Raw genomic sequence first — 17,584 nt, forward strand, 5'->3', positions numbered from 1 at the left:
CCCACTCCCAGAAAGAACAAAGCCTTCATACATCAAGTTGTGGGAAGAAACTGGAGGGGGCACGATGGCTGGTAAGAAGTTAAAAACAAACTATGAATCATTATTAAGGCCAAAGGGTTAAAAAATGTCAGTACATAATTTACACAGATGCAATGTTATCAACTTCCCGAGTGTGGACCCAGGGCATGGCCTTGGTTAGGAGTGTGGCTAGCTTTTGGGAGGGTGAGGGACATCCTGAAACCATGTATTTCATGGATACTTGGAATGACTATTGAAAACAAAACAAAACATAAAAATCATTGTACAGTCAATGTCATCAGCAACATTGTAGAACTTTATGAGATGTTTGCTCTAATTTCTTGCTGCTTCTGAGAAATCTTCACTTAGACACAAAGAAAAAAATCTTGACCACAGTTTATTTAAAGACACTAAACTGTACTTTGAATGTGTTTTCATTTTAATTTTAGACTTGTCTCTGTTTGTAACTGTTTTGCTCTGCTGTACACCTTTGTACAATATTAAGCCTGACACCTGAGCAGGCAGGACCAGGGAATTTGATGGCTCAATCTGGAGTAATGGTTGCCTATGGGCTATCACAAAGGTGTTGGGAGTCAATGAAAAAAATTCCTTTAGCTAGTAGGATTTTCTGTCATGATTACCAAATGATTTTTTTCAGTTATTTTCTTCAGAAACAATATATCCCGAGTTTTGATTTGTTTATCTTTTTAGGATAATTAAGTTTCTCTAGGGGAAAACCCAGAAGTTTCTGCTACATTTTTTGTCACACCATAGACTCTTTCTTAATGAGATATTATCATGTGCCTGAAGACTATAATGAAGTTATTAGTTATGAATTTAATGAGTGAAATACTGTTAGTTTTGTTTTAGTGTGTACTTATATTTAAGAGTAAAAAATGAAAACCTGAGATTTCATTAGTCAGAGTTTAGGGTTAGACCACTGCTCTCCTCTAGTCCTTCCACAGATTGCCCTGGTACTTACTGTGCAGTGCTCTAGGAGGTTCCTCATGGCCAGGGCAGAACCATAGTTCGAAATCTTCACTGTTCTGAGAGCCAAAAAGAACCAAGTGTCACAAATAACCAGACGGTAGATTGTTGATTTATGAATAAAACCAAGGAATTTTCCCAAAGAGTTCTAAATTATTATATTGTGGGACAAAGATCCATTCAATCAGACACTCGAGCATCCACCCACCTAAATATACAAGGAGAGGAAAAAGTGAGACAGAGGAAGAGCTATAGAGACAGAGACAGAGACTGGCACTCAGAGACTCATTATACAACTCACAGAAGTGATAGAGAGCGATATACACACATACAGAGAAACACACACATAGAAGGAAAGATAGAGAGAAATAGAGAGAATTACACAGAGATGCACATTTAAAAACAGAAAGAACAAGTATACAGATATGTATGCACAGAGAAGAAACATACAAGTACACAAACACATTTATTAATGATTTAAAAAACAACACAAGCATAACAGAATATTACAACTCCAGGCACAGAAAATGATAAAAAGAAGGAATCAGAAAGGAGGTGAATCACATACCACAAAGGAAGCACAATAAAATTGTAATTAGTAGACAGATGCTAATTACATACTTCTACTAAAATGATAGATAGAATGAAAGAAAGAAAAAAGAAAAAGAAAGAAAGATAGAAAGATAGAAAGAAAAGGGGAAGGAAGGAAAGAAGGACAGAAGGAAGGAAGGAAGGAAGGAAGGAAGGAAGGAGGGAGGGAAGAAGGAAGGAAGGAAAGAAGGAAAGAAAGATCTGGTTGCCTTTAAGATTGTCATATGTTAAATCAGGGCCAGACATATGACCAATTAATCTCACTTTATTACAATGCATCTTTATTGTGTAGTGATAGTAGAAGTATAATTCAATACCATTGGGCTATGAGTTTCATTTCTATGGAAACACAGACAAGAAATTCACAGCAAAAATCCCTCTGTAGACTACTATTATATCTTAGATGCCTTTATTTCCAAAAAGAGGTTGAAAAATATGAACTGTAAATTTGTCATGATTAAGTTTCATCTGTATTGTTTATATGTATACACATTTCACATATGTGAATCTCAAAAACAGACTCAATTTTAACGCCAAGTAACTTGAAAATAACTTACAGGCATTCGTATCATTGGAAGTAACTTCTTCATTATATCATTCACCTTTTCAAATTTTGTTGCTGTTACATATAAATGCTGAGAAAAATACAGAGAAGTATGGTATAAAATTACTTTGAAGCTCATGATTACAAAATTAGTTATTATCTAGTAATTACTTGTAATCTTCAGTTTGAAATGGCAATTCTAATATACAGTAAACATCTGGTTTTCTTCCCTTGATATAACTCTGGAAGACTGTCCGTCTACCATATTTATCACAAAATTAACTGTGGGATTACGTGGTATTCAAACATAACTAACAGGTTCTGTATGCTAAAGGAAGACTGAGTAGCCATGGGTGCAGGAACTCAGCATCCTGTTTTTTTTTCCTTAAGGCAGCAGACAGGCAAGGAGGGTGGTTTAATAGAGTACATCCATTTGCTTCATTGCCATCTGGACTTCCATCATTTCACACTCTTGCTTTCATGTACAGCATGTGCACAGTATTAGGTAAATAAGGATTAATAGCAGCAGCTATTAGAAAAAGAAACCACAAGACAAAAACAAAAGAAAATTTAAAAAACAAAATAAACAAATGATGAGTGAGTACTCTCTCCATATAACGCTCCATAGAATATAAGTACTGTGAGTGTTTAGGAAGCAATCCCTTAAATAAGAAACACTCGCTACCCAGAAACAACCTTGACCCAAGACCAAAGGAAACCACTTCATAAGACATCTCTTTCATAGGGTTTGTATTTATTGTCTTCTATCCACTGGAAATAACCTATTACCCTGAAAAAATATATATGTATGTGAATGTGTGTCTGTGTATGTATCTGTGCATATGAATTTGCTAAAGTTTCATACAAGACCCTATCACAACATGACAGGCTACATGAATTTTATGTACAAGAACACATTGCACTAACTGATTTAACATCCTGTTTTCTATAGACTAAGAATTATGCAAAAACATCTTATAAGACCATCTCTCTTCCTGTGGTTATAATGTAAATAGGTAGGAACCAATGTGTGCATTAGAAAATATTGTAGAGTTAGTCACCTCTGGAGGAAAATATAGCTCATGGCTCAGAAATCATAGATTCAAGAAGGACACATTCAAACACTACATAAACGAACACACATACACGTGCCCATAATCACACACATGTACACACATATACATAAACATCCACACACATACATATCCATACTGAGTGAGCACAATGAATTTAAAGACAAGTAAATCTGATATTTTGTTGAATATCTGAAAATTTCTAAATTTAAAAACACCAATGTATTATTAAATCCACACGAGATAGAGAAATAATTCATATAGTATTTTAATTGACATTATTGTAAAATATTGTGTTTTCAGAGCATTTCAAACATATTAAGATCTAACTAATTATTGCAAAGATGTGTGCATTTGTTCCTTATGGTGATGTTGTGTATAAAACAGACACATTTCAAACTATTTTTAAACAAAATGGTTCTAAAATTAATATTCTTAATGTATGAATATGAAAAGACAACTGGGATTTTTTTGTACACGGTGTTATATTTCTTGGCTCATTGTGAACCAGGGATATGTAAGTAATTCTCAGAAATAAGATTAACCTTATAATAGATCACACGTTCCTACTAGAGGAAAAATAGACTTTTAATAAGTGTTCTACAGTACATAAAAATGTGTATTTTACAAAAAAAAACCTATACCTTCTCATCCTAAGAGGATAAAAATACAAACCCTTTAAATATTGAAATTGCATATCAGTAAACTAGATGCGAAACATCTAGTGTTCTTATCACTAGAGGTGTTCCTATCACTAACAAGGTATGCATTTCAGATTAGATTACATAAAGTCATCTAGCAGGTAGCAAAATGCTCTCCTCCAGCCATGGCATAGGCACTGACTTGTGACTTACTTGTAATCTCTACAGTATTAACTCAAAAAGTCAATATTTTATATATTTGTATTTGAAATCAAGAGTAGGAGAAGACATGTGCAACTTAGGGAGAGGTTTGGGGATAGCTGGGGATTCACACAGCTGACTTGGCAGTAGATTTGTATACTTAAAACAAATTATCAAATTAATGATTCTAAAATCATCTGCATTTTCGTAATTAAAAATATAATCAGAGTTTGAGGACTCAAAAGATGAATCATGGTATGCACTCACTAATAAGTGGATATTAACCTAGAATCCTGGATTACCCAAAACTTAATCTACACATCAAATGAGGTACAAGAAGAAAGGAAGAGTGGCCCCTTGTTCTGGAAAGACTCAATGAAGCAGTATTCAGCAAAACCAGAACGGGGAAGTGGGAAGGGGTGGGTGGGAAGACAGGGGGAGAGAAGGGGGCTTATGGGACTTTTTGGGAGTGGGGGACTAGGAAAGGGGAAATCATTTGAAATGTAAATAAAAAATATACCGAATTAAAAAAAATAAATTCAATCCTAAGGATAAGAAAAATGGGGAAAATTGGGAGGAAAAGAAATCCTTACATTGGAATAGCAAAAATATATTCCTCATTCATCCATAGGAAAAATACAGATTTATCTTAAGTGTAATGATTGTCATAAGTATAAATAATGAGTGTAGTATGTAAGAAAGGCCTGACTGTAAATATGAAATCAAAGAAAACCACCAAAGAATTGTCAAAAATATGGAGGATCATTGCTAAATCATCAATAGAAAATGTGGAGGATGAAAAGTGGTGGAGGATATTTATTTAAATTAGAAGAGTGTATTTATGTTCTGAAAACAACTCTTCAAGGGCAAAAAATAAATAAACACATCATCATATGAAGAAAAGCTAAAAAGTACCTATTACCAATCTTCTCAGCTACAGAAAAGGATGTTAATAATTATGGCAGGTAATATATGAAAGCACTAGAGTCTTGGGTAAAATTCAGTAAAAATATTTACTTTATAGGAATTGGATCTAAGTCACCATGGTGTTGAAAGGCATCAGCGAGATTGCTCATGTACGATACTGAGCATTTGCCATAGCTGAGATCAAGCATCAGAGGCAAGAGAGCAGTTCCCTCTAGAACTATCTGCTCTTCCCTTCTTCTCTGTCCTGAGGACATACCTGGTTCTGCCAGACAAGGTAATATTTTCCTAATTGACGTCACTGGTTAGAAGGCTTACGGGACATTTTGGGAGTGGGGGGGCTAGGAAAGGAGAAATCGTTTGAAATGTAAATAAAAAATATACCGAATTAAAAAAAATTAAAAAAAAAGAAATTACTTTTATACTACACTTTCTCTTTAATTACTGTTTTATATAACCTAGAAAATATTAAAATCAAAAAGTGTGGTGATCATTATATACACCTTGTTGCAATTTCAACAGTGACATGTTACATTCACAACTCTTGATATATTTTGTACACATTAGCATTTATAAAAGTCACAGAGAAGGTGATTCCCTGAGCTACATTCTATTCTGCTTATAGGAAGAATGGTCTTCAGTAATCTGCATGCTACACAACAGTTAAATTTCAGATCCACACTAAATCCAATAGTGAAAATGGAACAATAATAAAAATATGAGAAAAATAGACAATTTTAAAAGATTTATTTTTTTATGTAATTAAATTGTAGCTGCCTTCAGATGCACCCGATGGGGCCATTGGATCCCATTATAGATGGTTGTGATCGACCATGTGGTTACTGGGAATTGAACTCAGGACCTCTGGAAGAGCAGTTAGTGCTCTTAAATGCTGAGCAATCTCTCCAGCCCCAAATAGACAAGGATTTAATAGCTATGTGTACAACTAAGTGATAAAAGTACTACATATTATGCTTGAAGTTATGAGTTGTAGCCTAAGCACTGTATACATTTGAACACACAGACACACAGACATACTCACAAACACACAAACACACACAAGCACACACCAATGATAAGTTAATAAGAAATGATTTTTAAACAAAAGTTACATAAAATGATATCCCTATGCCTAGAACATTCAAATAAATATGAGGATAAAGAGCCATGATTATGGAGCTGACCTTCCAAAGCAGGTATGACGATGCACAGAGACATACTGAAAGAGCAGAGTACAAAGGTAAAGCCAAAAAACCATACAGGACATGTGGATGTGGAGAGCAAATGAATTCTTGACAATAGTTTGCTCTGTTTAAGACTTGTTTTTCTTTAACTTACATAACAACAATTATTGTTGTTTAGAACACAAATATTTTAAAATAAGTAATAGTTGAACATGACATAAGTTAATATTTAAGCAAAAAGAACTCATGGTCAAAAGCTGCTTAATTCTAAAAGCAGCAAAGGGAAAAGGTCAAGTACCATAAAGTCAGACCAATTAGAATTACACCTTACCTCTCCCTAGAGATTACAAAATCCCTAACATCCTCACAAGGTGTCCCACACACCCTAAGAGAACACAAATGCCAGTTCAGGCTTCTGTTTGTTTGTTTGTTTTTATGTTGTTGTTTTTATCGAGACAGGGTTTCTCTGTGTAGCCCTGGCTGTCCTGAAACTCACTCTGTAGACCAGGCTGGCCTCCAACTCAGAAATCCTTCTGCCTCTGCCTCCCAAGTGCTGGGATTAAAGGTGTGCAGTACCACCGCCCTGCCCAGTTCAGGCTTCTATACCCAGTAAAACTCTGTTAGGAGAGATGGAGAAACCCAGATATTCCACGACAAAAACAAATTTACACAAGATCTTTCCACAAATCCAGATCTACAAAGGATCATAAATAGAGAAATCCAATACAAGGGGGGGAACTACAACCTAGAAAAAGGAAGAAAGTAACCTTTTAATAACCGAAAAAGAAGATAGCCAAATAAACATAATTTCAGCTCTAACAACAAAAATAACAGGAAGCAACAATCTCTTTTATTTAATATCTCTCAACATCAGTGGACTCAATTCTCTAATAAAAAAGACATAGACTAACAGACTGGATACATAAAAAGACCCAACAGTTGGCTGCATACAGGAAACCTACCTCAGTGACAAAGACATCTGTCTGCCTCAAAGAAAAGAATTTTCCAAGGAAACTATTCCAAGAAAGAAGCTGGAATAGCCATTCTAATTTCAAGTAAAATTGATTTTCAAGCTAAAGTTATCAAAAAAGTTAAGGTAGGCCTCTTATACACATCAAGGGAAAAATCTACCAAGAAGAACTCTCATTTGTGAACATCTATGCTTCAAATGCAAGGACACTCACATTCATAAAAGAAACTTTATTAAAACTCAAAGCACATATTGCACCTCACACATTAATAGATGGAGACTTCAACACCCCACTCTCATAAATAGTCTGAACATGGCAACAGAAACTAAAAAGAAACTAACAGAAGTTATGAACCAATTGGATTAAACAGATATCTATACAGCATATTATCCTAAAACAAAAGAATATTCCTTCTGCTCAGCACCCCATGGTACTTTCTCCAAAACTCACCACATTCTTGGTCACAAAGCAGGCCTCAAGAGATAGATACAAGGAGATTGTAATAATCCCAATAAAAATGATGAAACAAGCTGTTTAATTCTAATAATAAAACTTGGCATGGAAATGTATGTTGTTGCAACTACCTGAAGTAATTTTTAGTAATTGTAGAAAAAAATACATTTGTTTTTGCTTTAACATATGTATCAATCTTGCTTCATATTGCTTTCTACATATCACACATAAAAAACATTTGAGCATGCTATACCAATATAACTTTTCATATGCATAAGTTCTTACTATCTCTCCCCTCCATCCTCTTATGTCTCTATCTTACATTACTCTAAAAACACATTGTCTCACTGCTAGTCAAGAAGTTGAAATTTCAGTTTTTGTTTTGTATTTACATACAGTGTCACAGGTTGGTATGTCTTCGGTGAATATCTTAAGAGAGAATGGTTTCTTCATATCCATCTTGGCTGCATCAATGGATCTGCTCAAATGAAATAAAAACAAACAACAGAGGAAAATTAATTCACTAGTAGATTATTTTAAACTAATCACTGTTAATAGTTTATAAGTAACCTCATGGCGTTAATTAAATAAAAGACCATCAGTTTGGCAATATGCAGTATTGGATGAGGGAATATTTTAAAATATTTTAGAAGCAAAGATATTGTCACATAATAGCACATTGACTTAGGAAACACAGCCAGTCCTCAGAAATTGTTGGTTGCAATGTTGTGAAATTGACTACATCTGACACGAACTACAATCCAGAAATTTTGGGCACCCCTGTGATCCAGATCTTGAGGATAGAAGATATAGGCTTTTGACTTGGACCTTGACATGGAGATCTTGCGACATAGTGGCCATGAAATGCTTAGGCCTAGGCAAGGTAGAACACACCCACTATTAATTTCTACTGACTGAGGGAGGTGGATCTGAATTCAAGGTCATCCTGGGAGAAAACATGGTCCCAACCTAGGCATGCTGGTACACACCATTAATCTGAGCCACATCTTCTGCTGGAGGCCTACATAAGGACATTGGAAGAAGGAAGTCTCACTCTTTTTTGCCTGCTTGCTCTTACTGCCAGCACATCTTCTTCAGGATTCCAGTTCATACAGAAGACCAGGGAAACAAACTGGCCTCAGAGACTGAAGAACTACTACATTTTTTGACATCCCCCCTCATAGATAGCCATTGTTGGCTTAGTTAGAGGACAAATCAATACAATAAATTCCCTTAATATGCAGGGACAGTCCATAAGTTCTGTGGCTCTATTGAAAGATCTATTACTAATACACAAGGAAAAGGCAAAAGTCTGCTTGATCTTAATGGAGGAAATGCAGATGGTTTGAATTAGAGTAGCATCTATGGAGTGGAATTTAAATTAATGCTGAAGAATACTGTTTACTCCAATATAAAGAGGAGGCAAGGAGTGCACTTCCTCCACATTAAATGAATAGACAAGAGAAACTAAAGTAATATTCAGTGACCATCTAATCAGCAACATATTTGGAGATAGTCTACCAAATATTTTTTTAAAAAAGAAATGAAGCAATCTACAATTCACATATCAGAACAAAATTAAAGTATAATCACAAGTAAAATACCTTCTGATAAAATAATACCAGTGATCTTTCTCTTCAATCGAACTGTAATATTAAAAGACAAAAAGGTTAGAGTCTTGACAGCACTAAAACTGTTAAGATTATTGTTCAGAGAAATTAGTATAAGCCAATTGCTATCCTGAGGGTGCAGGTGTAGATGATAGTCTCCACATGAATGACCATGTGCATGATATGTTTCAGTGGACGACTTTTATGACAGGGGGTTGAATATAGTATGGAGGCTAGTTGGGAACATGAAGACTTGACTATGTTGCAAGCGCTATGTGACTATGGCAGGGCTAAGCTTCAGTTTCATATGTAAAAGGGGATAGTTAATGCAGTGTCCTCTTAGTGTGACGTCATGTCACATTGAAAGAGATCATTATTCACACTAAATCACAGGTTAGGTACATGACCATTGTTTAGAACACACTTAATGCAGGGAGAACACCTTTTAGAAAAAAAATACTGTTTGTTTCCTTGAGTGAATTGGCATACAAGACTGGAGGTCCTAGAATCTAGTGCTTCATCTGTGTGAGTCATCAGTCAACTCTCTTGGTACAAATAATAAGACCACCACTATTCAACTACAGCTTATAAAACTCTAATATAAGATAGATTCAATATGATTTTAACATGCTAACATCTATAACTGAAAATTTTAGGTTGAATGTGTTAAACCTAATTGATATTTGACACATTCACAGTGTCTTGAAGTCATCAACATTATCTTTTTTTTATTTTTTTTAATTTTTTTTAATTTATTGATATATTTATTTACATTTCAAATGATTTCCCATTTTCTGGACCCCCACTCCCCGAAAGTCCCATCAGTCCCCTTCCCTCCCCCCCTTTTCCCACCCAACCCTTCCCACTTCCCTGTTCTGATTTTGTTCTATACTGCTTCACTGAGTCTTTCCAGAACAAGGGGCCACTCCTCCGTTCTTCTTGTACCTCATTTGATGTGTGGATTATGTTTTGGGTATTCCAGTTTTCTAGGTTAATATCAACTTATTAGTGAGTGCATACCATGATTCATCTTTTGAGTCTGGGTTACCTCACTTAGTATGATGTTCTCCAGCTCCATCCATTTGCCTAAGAATTTCATGAATTCATTGTTTCTAATGGCTGAATAGTACTTCATTGTGTATATATATCACATTTTTTGCATCCACTCTTCTGTTGAGGGATACCTGGGTTATTTCCATCTCCTGGCAATTATAAATAGGGCTGCTATGAACATAGTAGAACATGTATCCTTATTACATGCTAGGGAATCTTTTGGGTATATGCCCAGAAGTGGTACAGCAGGATCTTCTGGAAGTGAGGTGCCCAGTTTTCGGAGGAACCGCCAGACTGATTTCCAGAGTGGTTGTACCAATTTGCAACCCCACCAGCAGTGGAGGAGTGTTCCTCTTTCTCCACATCCTCGCCAACACCTGCTGTCTCCTGAATTTTTAATCTTAGCCATTCTGACTGGTGTAAGGTGAAATCTCAGGGTTGTTTTGATTTGCATTTCCCTAATGACTAATGAAGTTGAGCACTTTTTAAGATGTTTCTCAGCCATCTGAAATTCTTCAGGTGAGAATTCTTTGTTTAACTCCGTACCCCATTTTTTAATAGGGTTGTTTGGTTTTCTGGAGTCTAACTTCTTGAGTTCTTTATATATATTGGATATCAGCCCTCTATCTGATGACATTCTAATATTTGAGTATTCTATGAGTAACTATTTTTATGTGTTCAATTAAATACTATTTTTATCAAAATTAACTGGGTAATATTTGAGGTGTTGATCCAATTTATGTATACTATGCAGTATTATTGGAGAGAAATCAATTTGTGAATTTTCAAAACCTAGATAATACCAGACATTATGGGGAAAATCATGTGGAGAATACGCTACATCCTTGTAAGTCATTGTTTTGTCCACATCCTTTTTAGTAGACAGTGCACCTCCATTCTTTCCCAAGAATCTCTGGAATTCTGATGAACATCACAGATAAAAAACTAAGGTACATACTTACATGTGAGAAGTATGTTGTGGAAATTATAGGCAAACTGGTATCATCATTGAAGATAAAAATTGCAGTTGGCATCTGGTATACAGTCAGACTAAACTGTACTCTGATTTTGCAAATATTCTGATTAATTGGTTTATCCCGTGAATTTTGAAGCATTAATTTGCCCACCAATTTTTATAGCTATCTTCCTATGAATACAGGTTCAAACTATAGGTCTTACCGAAAGGAAGCCAAAAAATTGCCATCTGGCCAAAACAGGAAAAGGTTCTTGCAAAGAGAGAATTCATTTTTTCTGACTAGTTCCACATTATCCACAGCCCACAGGTTATTCAGTGGAATGATAAATTTTATTTTAAATTTTTTCTTATTCCTAGAAAGAGAATCAAGAATCTCTGTTAGTGTGATTTGCATTGTAGTTGGTAATGCTTATGGAAATACCGAGTTCCTCCTGTCCCAGAGCAGAGGAGGACTCTGGTTTATCACTCAGGCACAGTTCAAGCCAGGGAACATGGAATTCAACAAAGCATGGGGAAGGAAGTTACTGGATACGAGCTTCTCAATGTTCATAAATATACATAGCCTGATTTTTTTATGACTGGAGAAGGTTTAAAATGAATTTTTCATGAATATGTGTGTGAATATATATATATATATATATATATACATATATATGTATATATATATGAGTTTGTGACATTTTGAGAAAGATATGTATTTCAAGATTTCTTCCTTAAATTTTGTTCATTAGTAACCATTTTGCTTTTATTTTTATAATGAAATACCATAAAACATTAGTTGAAATTTTATATTTTACTTAACTATATGTAATAATCTTTCCCAAATAAATCATATAAAATATTATCTAACTGAATAATATTCATTTTCCTTTGCCCTTCTTTGTATATTAAGAAGTCATATCAGCTCACAACAATGGCTCCTTTAGTAAACATACAAAGGACGTATCATACAAATATCCAAAATATGATTATTTATCCATACATTTTAAACAAATAATTAGAAATATGTCTTCCTGTCAAGCATTCTGATCTTATCAAAAGTGCTTGTAAGAAGCAACCTTGGAAGAATTACTTTCCTTCTTTCATCATTCCCTTTATATGCAGTTTGTCCTTTGAGAATTTCAAATACATATATACTATTTTCTAATTAATTTTTGTTGTTTTCTCCTTTCCCTTCTATCTTTGGACAGAATCCTTTCCATATATGTGACATTTCTATTACATTATGATAGGCTGAATATTAACTCTTTGCATGTGTATGTGTGTGTGTTAGTGTGTGTGTGCGTGTGTGTGTGTGTTTGTGTGTGTGTGTATGTTTCAATGTGTGCACGGGGGTACATAAGTCTGTATTGGACACTGTTGAGCTAACACATTGGAACAAAACTAAACATAATTACTCTGCCTCTTTCAGATTCAAGAGACAATATGAGACAATATATACTCTGATTTAAAAATCATATATATGTATATAAATTTGAAATATGTGGTGTTTTTTACACAAAATATTACAGAAAAAATATCCCACACTATCTAATGTACCATGTAACAGCCAAAATACCATTATGTAATATTTACTATAGCATACACATGAACACTCACACACAAACATACAAACAAATGTCGAAATCAAATGAAATATTTGTACTTATATTTTCTTTCCACTTCAGGACTTCTAATTATATATATATAATACATACATATGTATCAAAAAATATATGTACATATAAATGCATGTATATGAACAAAAATTCAGAAGAAATGCATAAAACTAAAGCCTCTAATTCAAATGTCTGATAAGAGATAACCTATCTTTCAAATGGAAATAATGACATTCATCTCCTATGATACTAATAATGCTCTTAACAAAATATGAATGGCAATCTCAAAATAATTTTAGTGTTTCTCACTACACAGCAGTAGCAAGACAAATATTTGGTCTTTCAAGAAAAACATTTATTTTACTTTCCTTTACTCTCAAAAATTAAAGTGAATTTCACTTACACCAATTTTACATAAAAGGTTCCTGATCAGTATCTACATTTTTCATTCAAATGAGTCAATTACTGTCTTTTAAAAAATGTATTTCCAAGTGTGGACTAAATTTGAGTTGAGTAGAAAGGATGAGAAGGATGAGAGACTGGTAGACAAACTGTACATTCACTTATTTTGAACCTGTATCAGCCAGACAATAACATTTTCTATGCTGGGAGCTTACAGACACTGATCGGGGTTGAAGGCCAAATTTACCCCATTATTCTCTCCTGAACATTTCATTTTCCCACAGTTTTTGAAAAGTATCTTCTGGCATATTATCTCAGAATGGCCAGAAATTTTATCTACCAAGCTGAATAAACTATATTATTGATGTCTGTTCTCCAGACCATTTATGAACTTATGAGAACATATTGTAAAATATTTACCTCATAGTATCAGTATCAACTTCATACCTTCTAGAATAGGAAGGCTATGATCATGGAGAGTGGAGATTATATGGGATGTGGTCCAGCAAGACACCTTCATGATCATAAGTTACAGTGCAACCTTATATACATCTTCATTTAATCACAGCGCTTTTCTTGAGTATGTGCAGAATCACCAACTAGGAAGAACTCGCTGCCTGAAGTTTCCTGTGATTACTAACTGCTATTAGAAGGGATAGTAGCTGCACCTTGATTCTTTATATGGAAACTATGAAGTCAAGAGGCATTTACATGGGTTGCCACTTGTGTACAAGAATCATAATCAGACATTCTTCTCTCTTTTGTCTCAGTCTATCTAGAAACAACAAGTAAGAAAACACCAGCTTCTCATATTTTAAATATTTTATTTTGAGAATATGTCTCTCTGTATAGTCCACATAATCCCACAAAGTTTCAATACTCCTAAGTCAGCTTTATAATGTTACTATTACTGGCATGTGCTTGTCCATCTGCCTCCTTTTAAAGTTTGTCGTTATTCTTTCCCCAGATTCAAATAGCAGGAGAGCACCTTAAATATTTCAACTTTTAAAGAAAATGTGTCTAAATCTTTGGACAAAACAAATTGAGAAGTGCCTATGGGATTGTCGACCAAACCTCAACCTCTGTAGAGTAAAAAGAAGTTGTGAGCATGAAGTAATGAATGTATGTTCTTTTTAAAATAGAAGTAAAAGAACATTTTATATTCATACAAAAAGTCCTAATTAAACTGTAGCCTATCATAGTTAGGAATGCTAGTTGCAAATACTCACAGGTTACTAGATACTACTAAAACGTCATCAAATAAGGACAGATGTCGTCTGTTTGTTTTCGTGCCCCTTGTGAGTTCCACGGGACCTTGGCACAGCAAGGTTCGCTCTAATCCACCCATGTCTGCCTTCACCAGGGGTTCCGTATAGAAAAGTTGAGGTACTCCTTGTACAGGTCTCCACCTAATGGAACAAGAACTCAGGGGATAAGTTGTAAGACCAATGTTCATACTGAATTTTAATTTCATGATATAAAAACACACTAAATAAAGATTAAAGGCAATATCTGAGGAATATGATTGCAACATTTATAATGATAAGTTAATATACTGTACACATGAATGAAATTCACAAATAAATAAGTATATAATATTAAAAGATAATGGTAACTCATAACATAAATGATATTCTATTGGGAAAGATATTAAGAACTTAAAAAATGAACCTGAGTTAAAAATTTTAGATTGTTTTTGGTACTTGTAAACATTCTGGCCTTTCTTATATATTGGCCTATAGGTGTGTATCCTTCAGAAATTTCCTTGTTATGTGATTGTCCCTTCCTCCAACTATCTTGACCGTTAAAAACTTACATATGAGTAGCTGGTGTGTATTGTCTTCTCAAGGTGTAATTGTATTGATATAAATAACTCAGGACCAACACTTATGCTTACATATTTCTGATGTTCAGCTGAGCTGTCAAAGCTCTTATAATAAACTAGATTAGTGTCAAATCAGAAAAGCAAACAAATATACAAACAAACAAAAAAAACCCAAATCCTCCAGCATTCAAAAAGATATTTGTTAAGTTTGTCTAGTCCAGAAAATGGGTCATTTCTCTTGTTGTCTGCCTGTGGCTCCTATATAAATATCAACATTGATTCTGGGAAGTAAAAAAACTGTACATTTTAAAATTGATACCTAGATTCCTGGACCGCTCCAAACTCTCCATCTCCTGTGCTATGCTAAAGATAGAAGCCCCTCTCCATCTCTATGAAGGTAATGCTTCTCCTACTCAAATTATTCCCTTTTCTCTCTCCTGGATATTCTTCCTTCTTTATTACCCAGCCTTGACCATATCAAATCTGTTTCTCTTTTCTCTCTGAACTCTTCCAGCTGCCTCTGAACATCTTTCCTTTCTAATTCCTAATGAAATTCTTCCCTGTAATAATGGGCAAATCTTCTGTTGGTTTCTTTACTGTAGTGTGCTCATACAAAGGAATATTTATGATATATACTTTCCTTATGGGAATATGATTTTGCCCAAATCATATTACTTTTTTCAAAGTATGTGAACAGACACACTATATCTTTTATTAGAAAGCATTTAGGATCCCTGTGAATCAAACTGTCAAAGAGATACAGCTACCAATAGTTGTCATCACCCATGTCTATCAATAATGAAAAGACACATTAAAGATAATTCCAATTCAATTTTGTGGAGGAAAAAAGAGATAATTCCTGATGTGCTTTGTCTATCATGAGATTCAAACTGTATATAAAAATATCTTTTCCCTGGAGCCTGGAAGGGAGAAACGTTCAATGGAATTGAAATTTTATTTTGCCTTCCTCCCCCTGAACATCAAATTGCTGACTACAGTTTGAAAACATACTACTGAGGTGTGAGGCCTCTTTAGTGGACAGGCTGATAGTCCATTGTAATGTTAATAGTCTAAGGCTCTGGGTCCTCTGACACAGTGACACACACATTGCCTTCTCTTGTACTTCTGGCTTCAAAAATAATTTTCTGTAACTGAAATATTGTAAGAAATAATTTCTTACAACCTCAGAGATAGATAGATAAACAGACAGACAGATAGATAACCACAATACTAATATATGTACAACAATATGTGAAATATATGTATAAAATATTTATATATACTTATTATATATATATATATGCAAAGATTCTCAATTCCTAATCTTTAAACCTATTCAGAATGAATGTGAAAAGCACCACATGTAGACTTCATTAACATTGTGAACCATAGATAGAGTCTAGTAAATGCAAAAATCACAGTAATCTTTGAAATGTATAGAAGAAGACACATACTTATTAGGATTCAATAAACTTTATGTAGCTAATATATGTTGAGGTCAAGGAAACAGCCAGGTTTTCCTAACAATTAAATCTAGTTGTGTCTCAGGGAGTCTATATATTCTAAAATACCAAGATAGTTCCAGCTCAGGATAGATCACAGATGGATTCCTGGTGTTTAGAAACAAACATAAAGCTCCACACCAAAATTAGTATTTATAAAATAATTAGTGAAAAATTAATCTTGTTCAGAGAAAAGAATCATTTCCCTTGCCTCTGAGAAAACAAACTTGCAATCCCTTGCCTTGTGACTCCTATGAGGATTGTCAATAGTCACACTGGCCATTAATTTTACCTGAACAGGAAGTAAAAGTAATTTTTACACATTTCCCTTAGATTGTGTTTCTTCCCAAACATCTCCATCAGCTTCTGCAGTAAGCTAACTCCCAAAATGTTATAGGAGCCCCATTCTCTTTATGATGGCAACGTTTCTCTCACTCCCCCAGCTATCTCCAATTTTCTACCCTGATATTCTCTATTCTATCTTAGACAACACTGATAAAATCAAGCTTCAATCTGATGTAAACATTTTTAGATTCCTCTGAACATTTTTATCTAACCCATAATCACCTTCTTCCCTGTAACATTGGAGTGGCTACTTTTTGGTGGTTACTCTGCACTGTTTATATAATACAAATATTAAATTCTATATTAAGTGAATGTAACTCTGCTCAAAAATATGACACTTCTAACAATGATTATGTAGAGACACACCAACATTATATGGAAAGCATTTAAGACCCATGAGATTCAAAGTCAGGAAAAACAGCAGCCGATGGTTGTCATCACATATTTCAAATACTAATGTTAAGATTGTTATAAAATAATAGCAACTCAAATTCATGATGAACAAATGGAAAGGAAATTAACATGTCTGTAAATTAGTTCCTGTCTAATCTGAATAAATGTTCAAATATTCAGAAGTAGATTCCAAAGAACACAAAATGAGTTGTAAACTGTAAGAATTTGAAGAAAACCAGGGAATTGTTAGATTTAGGGTCTACAAAAAAGTATGACAAACTCTTTATAAAATC

At 34.2% G+C, this 17,584-nt stretch overlaps 1 protein-coding gene across 1 annotated transcript in view; it reads right to left on the bottom strand.

Moving 5' to 3' along the window:
• LOC127683760 (rho GTPase-activating protein 20-like) overlaps window positions 1–15,838 on the bottom strand; it is a 43,724-nt gene extending 27,886 nt beyond the window's left edge. Inside the window, exons 1-6 of the mRNA XM_052180985.1 lie at window positions 15,819–15,838; window positions 14,456–14,635; window positions 11,430–11,579; window positions 9,192–9,233; window positions 7,984–8,065; window positions 1,001–1,064 (exon numbers count right to left, since the gene is read on the bottom strand). Coding sequence (XP_052036945.1) covers window positions 1,001–1,064; window positions 7,984–8,065; window positions 9,192–9,233; window positions 11,430–11,579; window positions 14,456–14,635; window positions 15,819–15,838 — 538 coding nt within the window. The remainder of the gene's footprint in view (window positions 1–1,000; window positions 1,065–7,983; window positions 8,066–9,191; window positions 9,234–11,429; window positions 11,580–14,455; window positions 14,636–15,818) is intronic.
• Between the last annotated feature and the right edge of the window lie 1,746 nt (window positions 15,839–17,584).

This window comes from Apodemus sylvaticus, chromosome 4 (assembly GCF_947179515.1).
Source record: "Apodemus sylvaticus chromosome 4, mApoSyl1.1, whole genome shotgun sequence".
NCBI classification, from domain to species: domain Eukaryota; kingdom Metazoa; phylum Chordata; class Mammalia; order Rodentia; family Muridae; genus Apodemus; species Apodemus sylvaticus.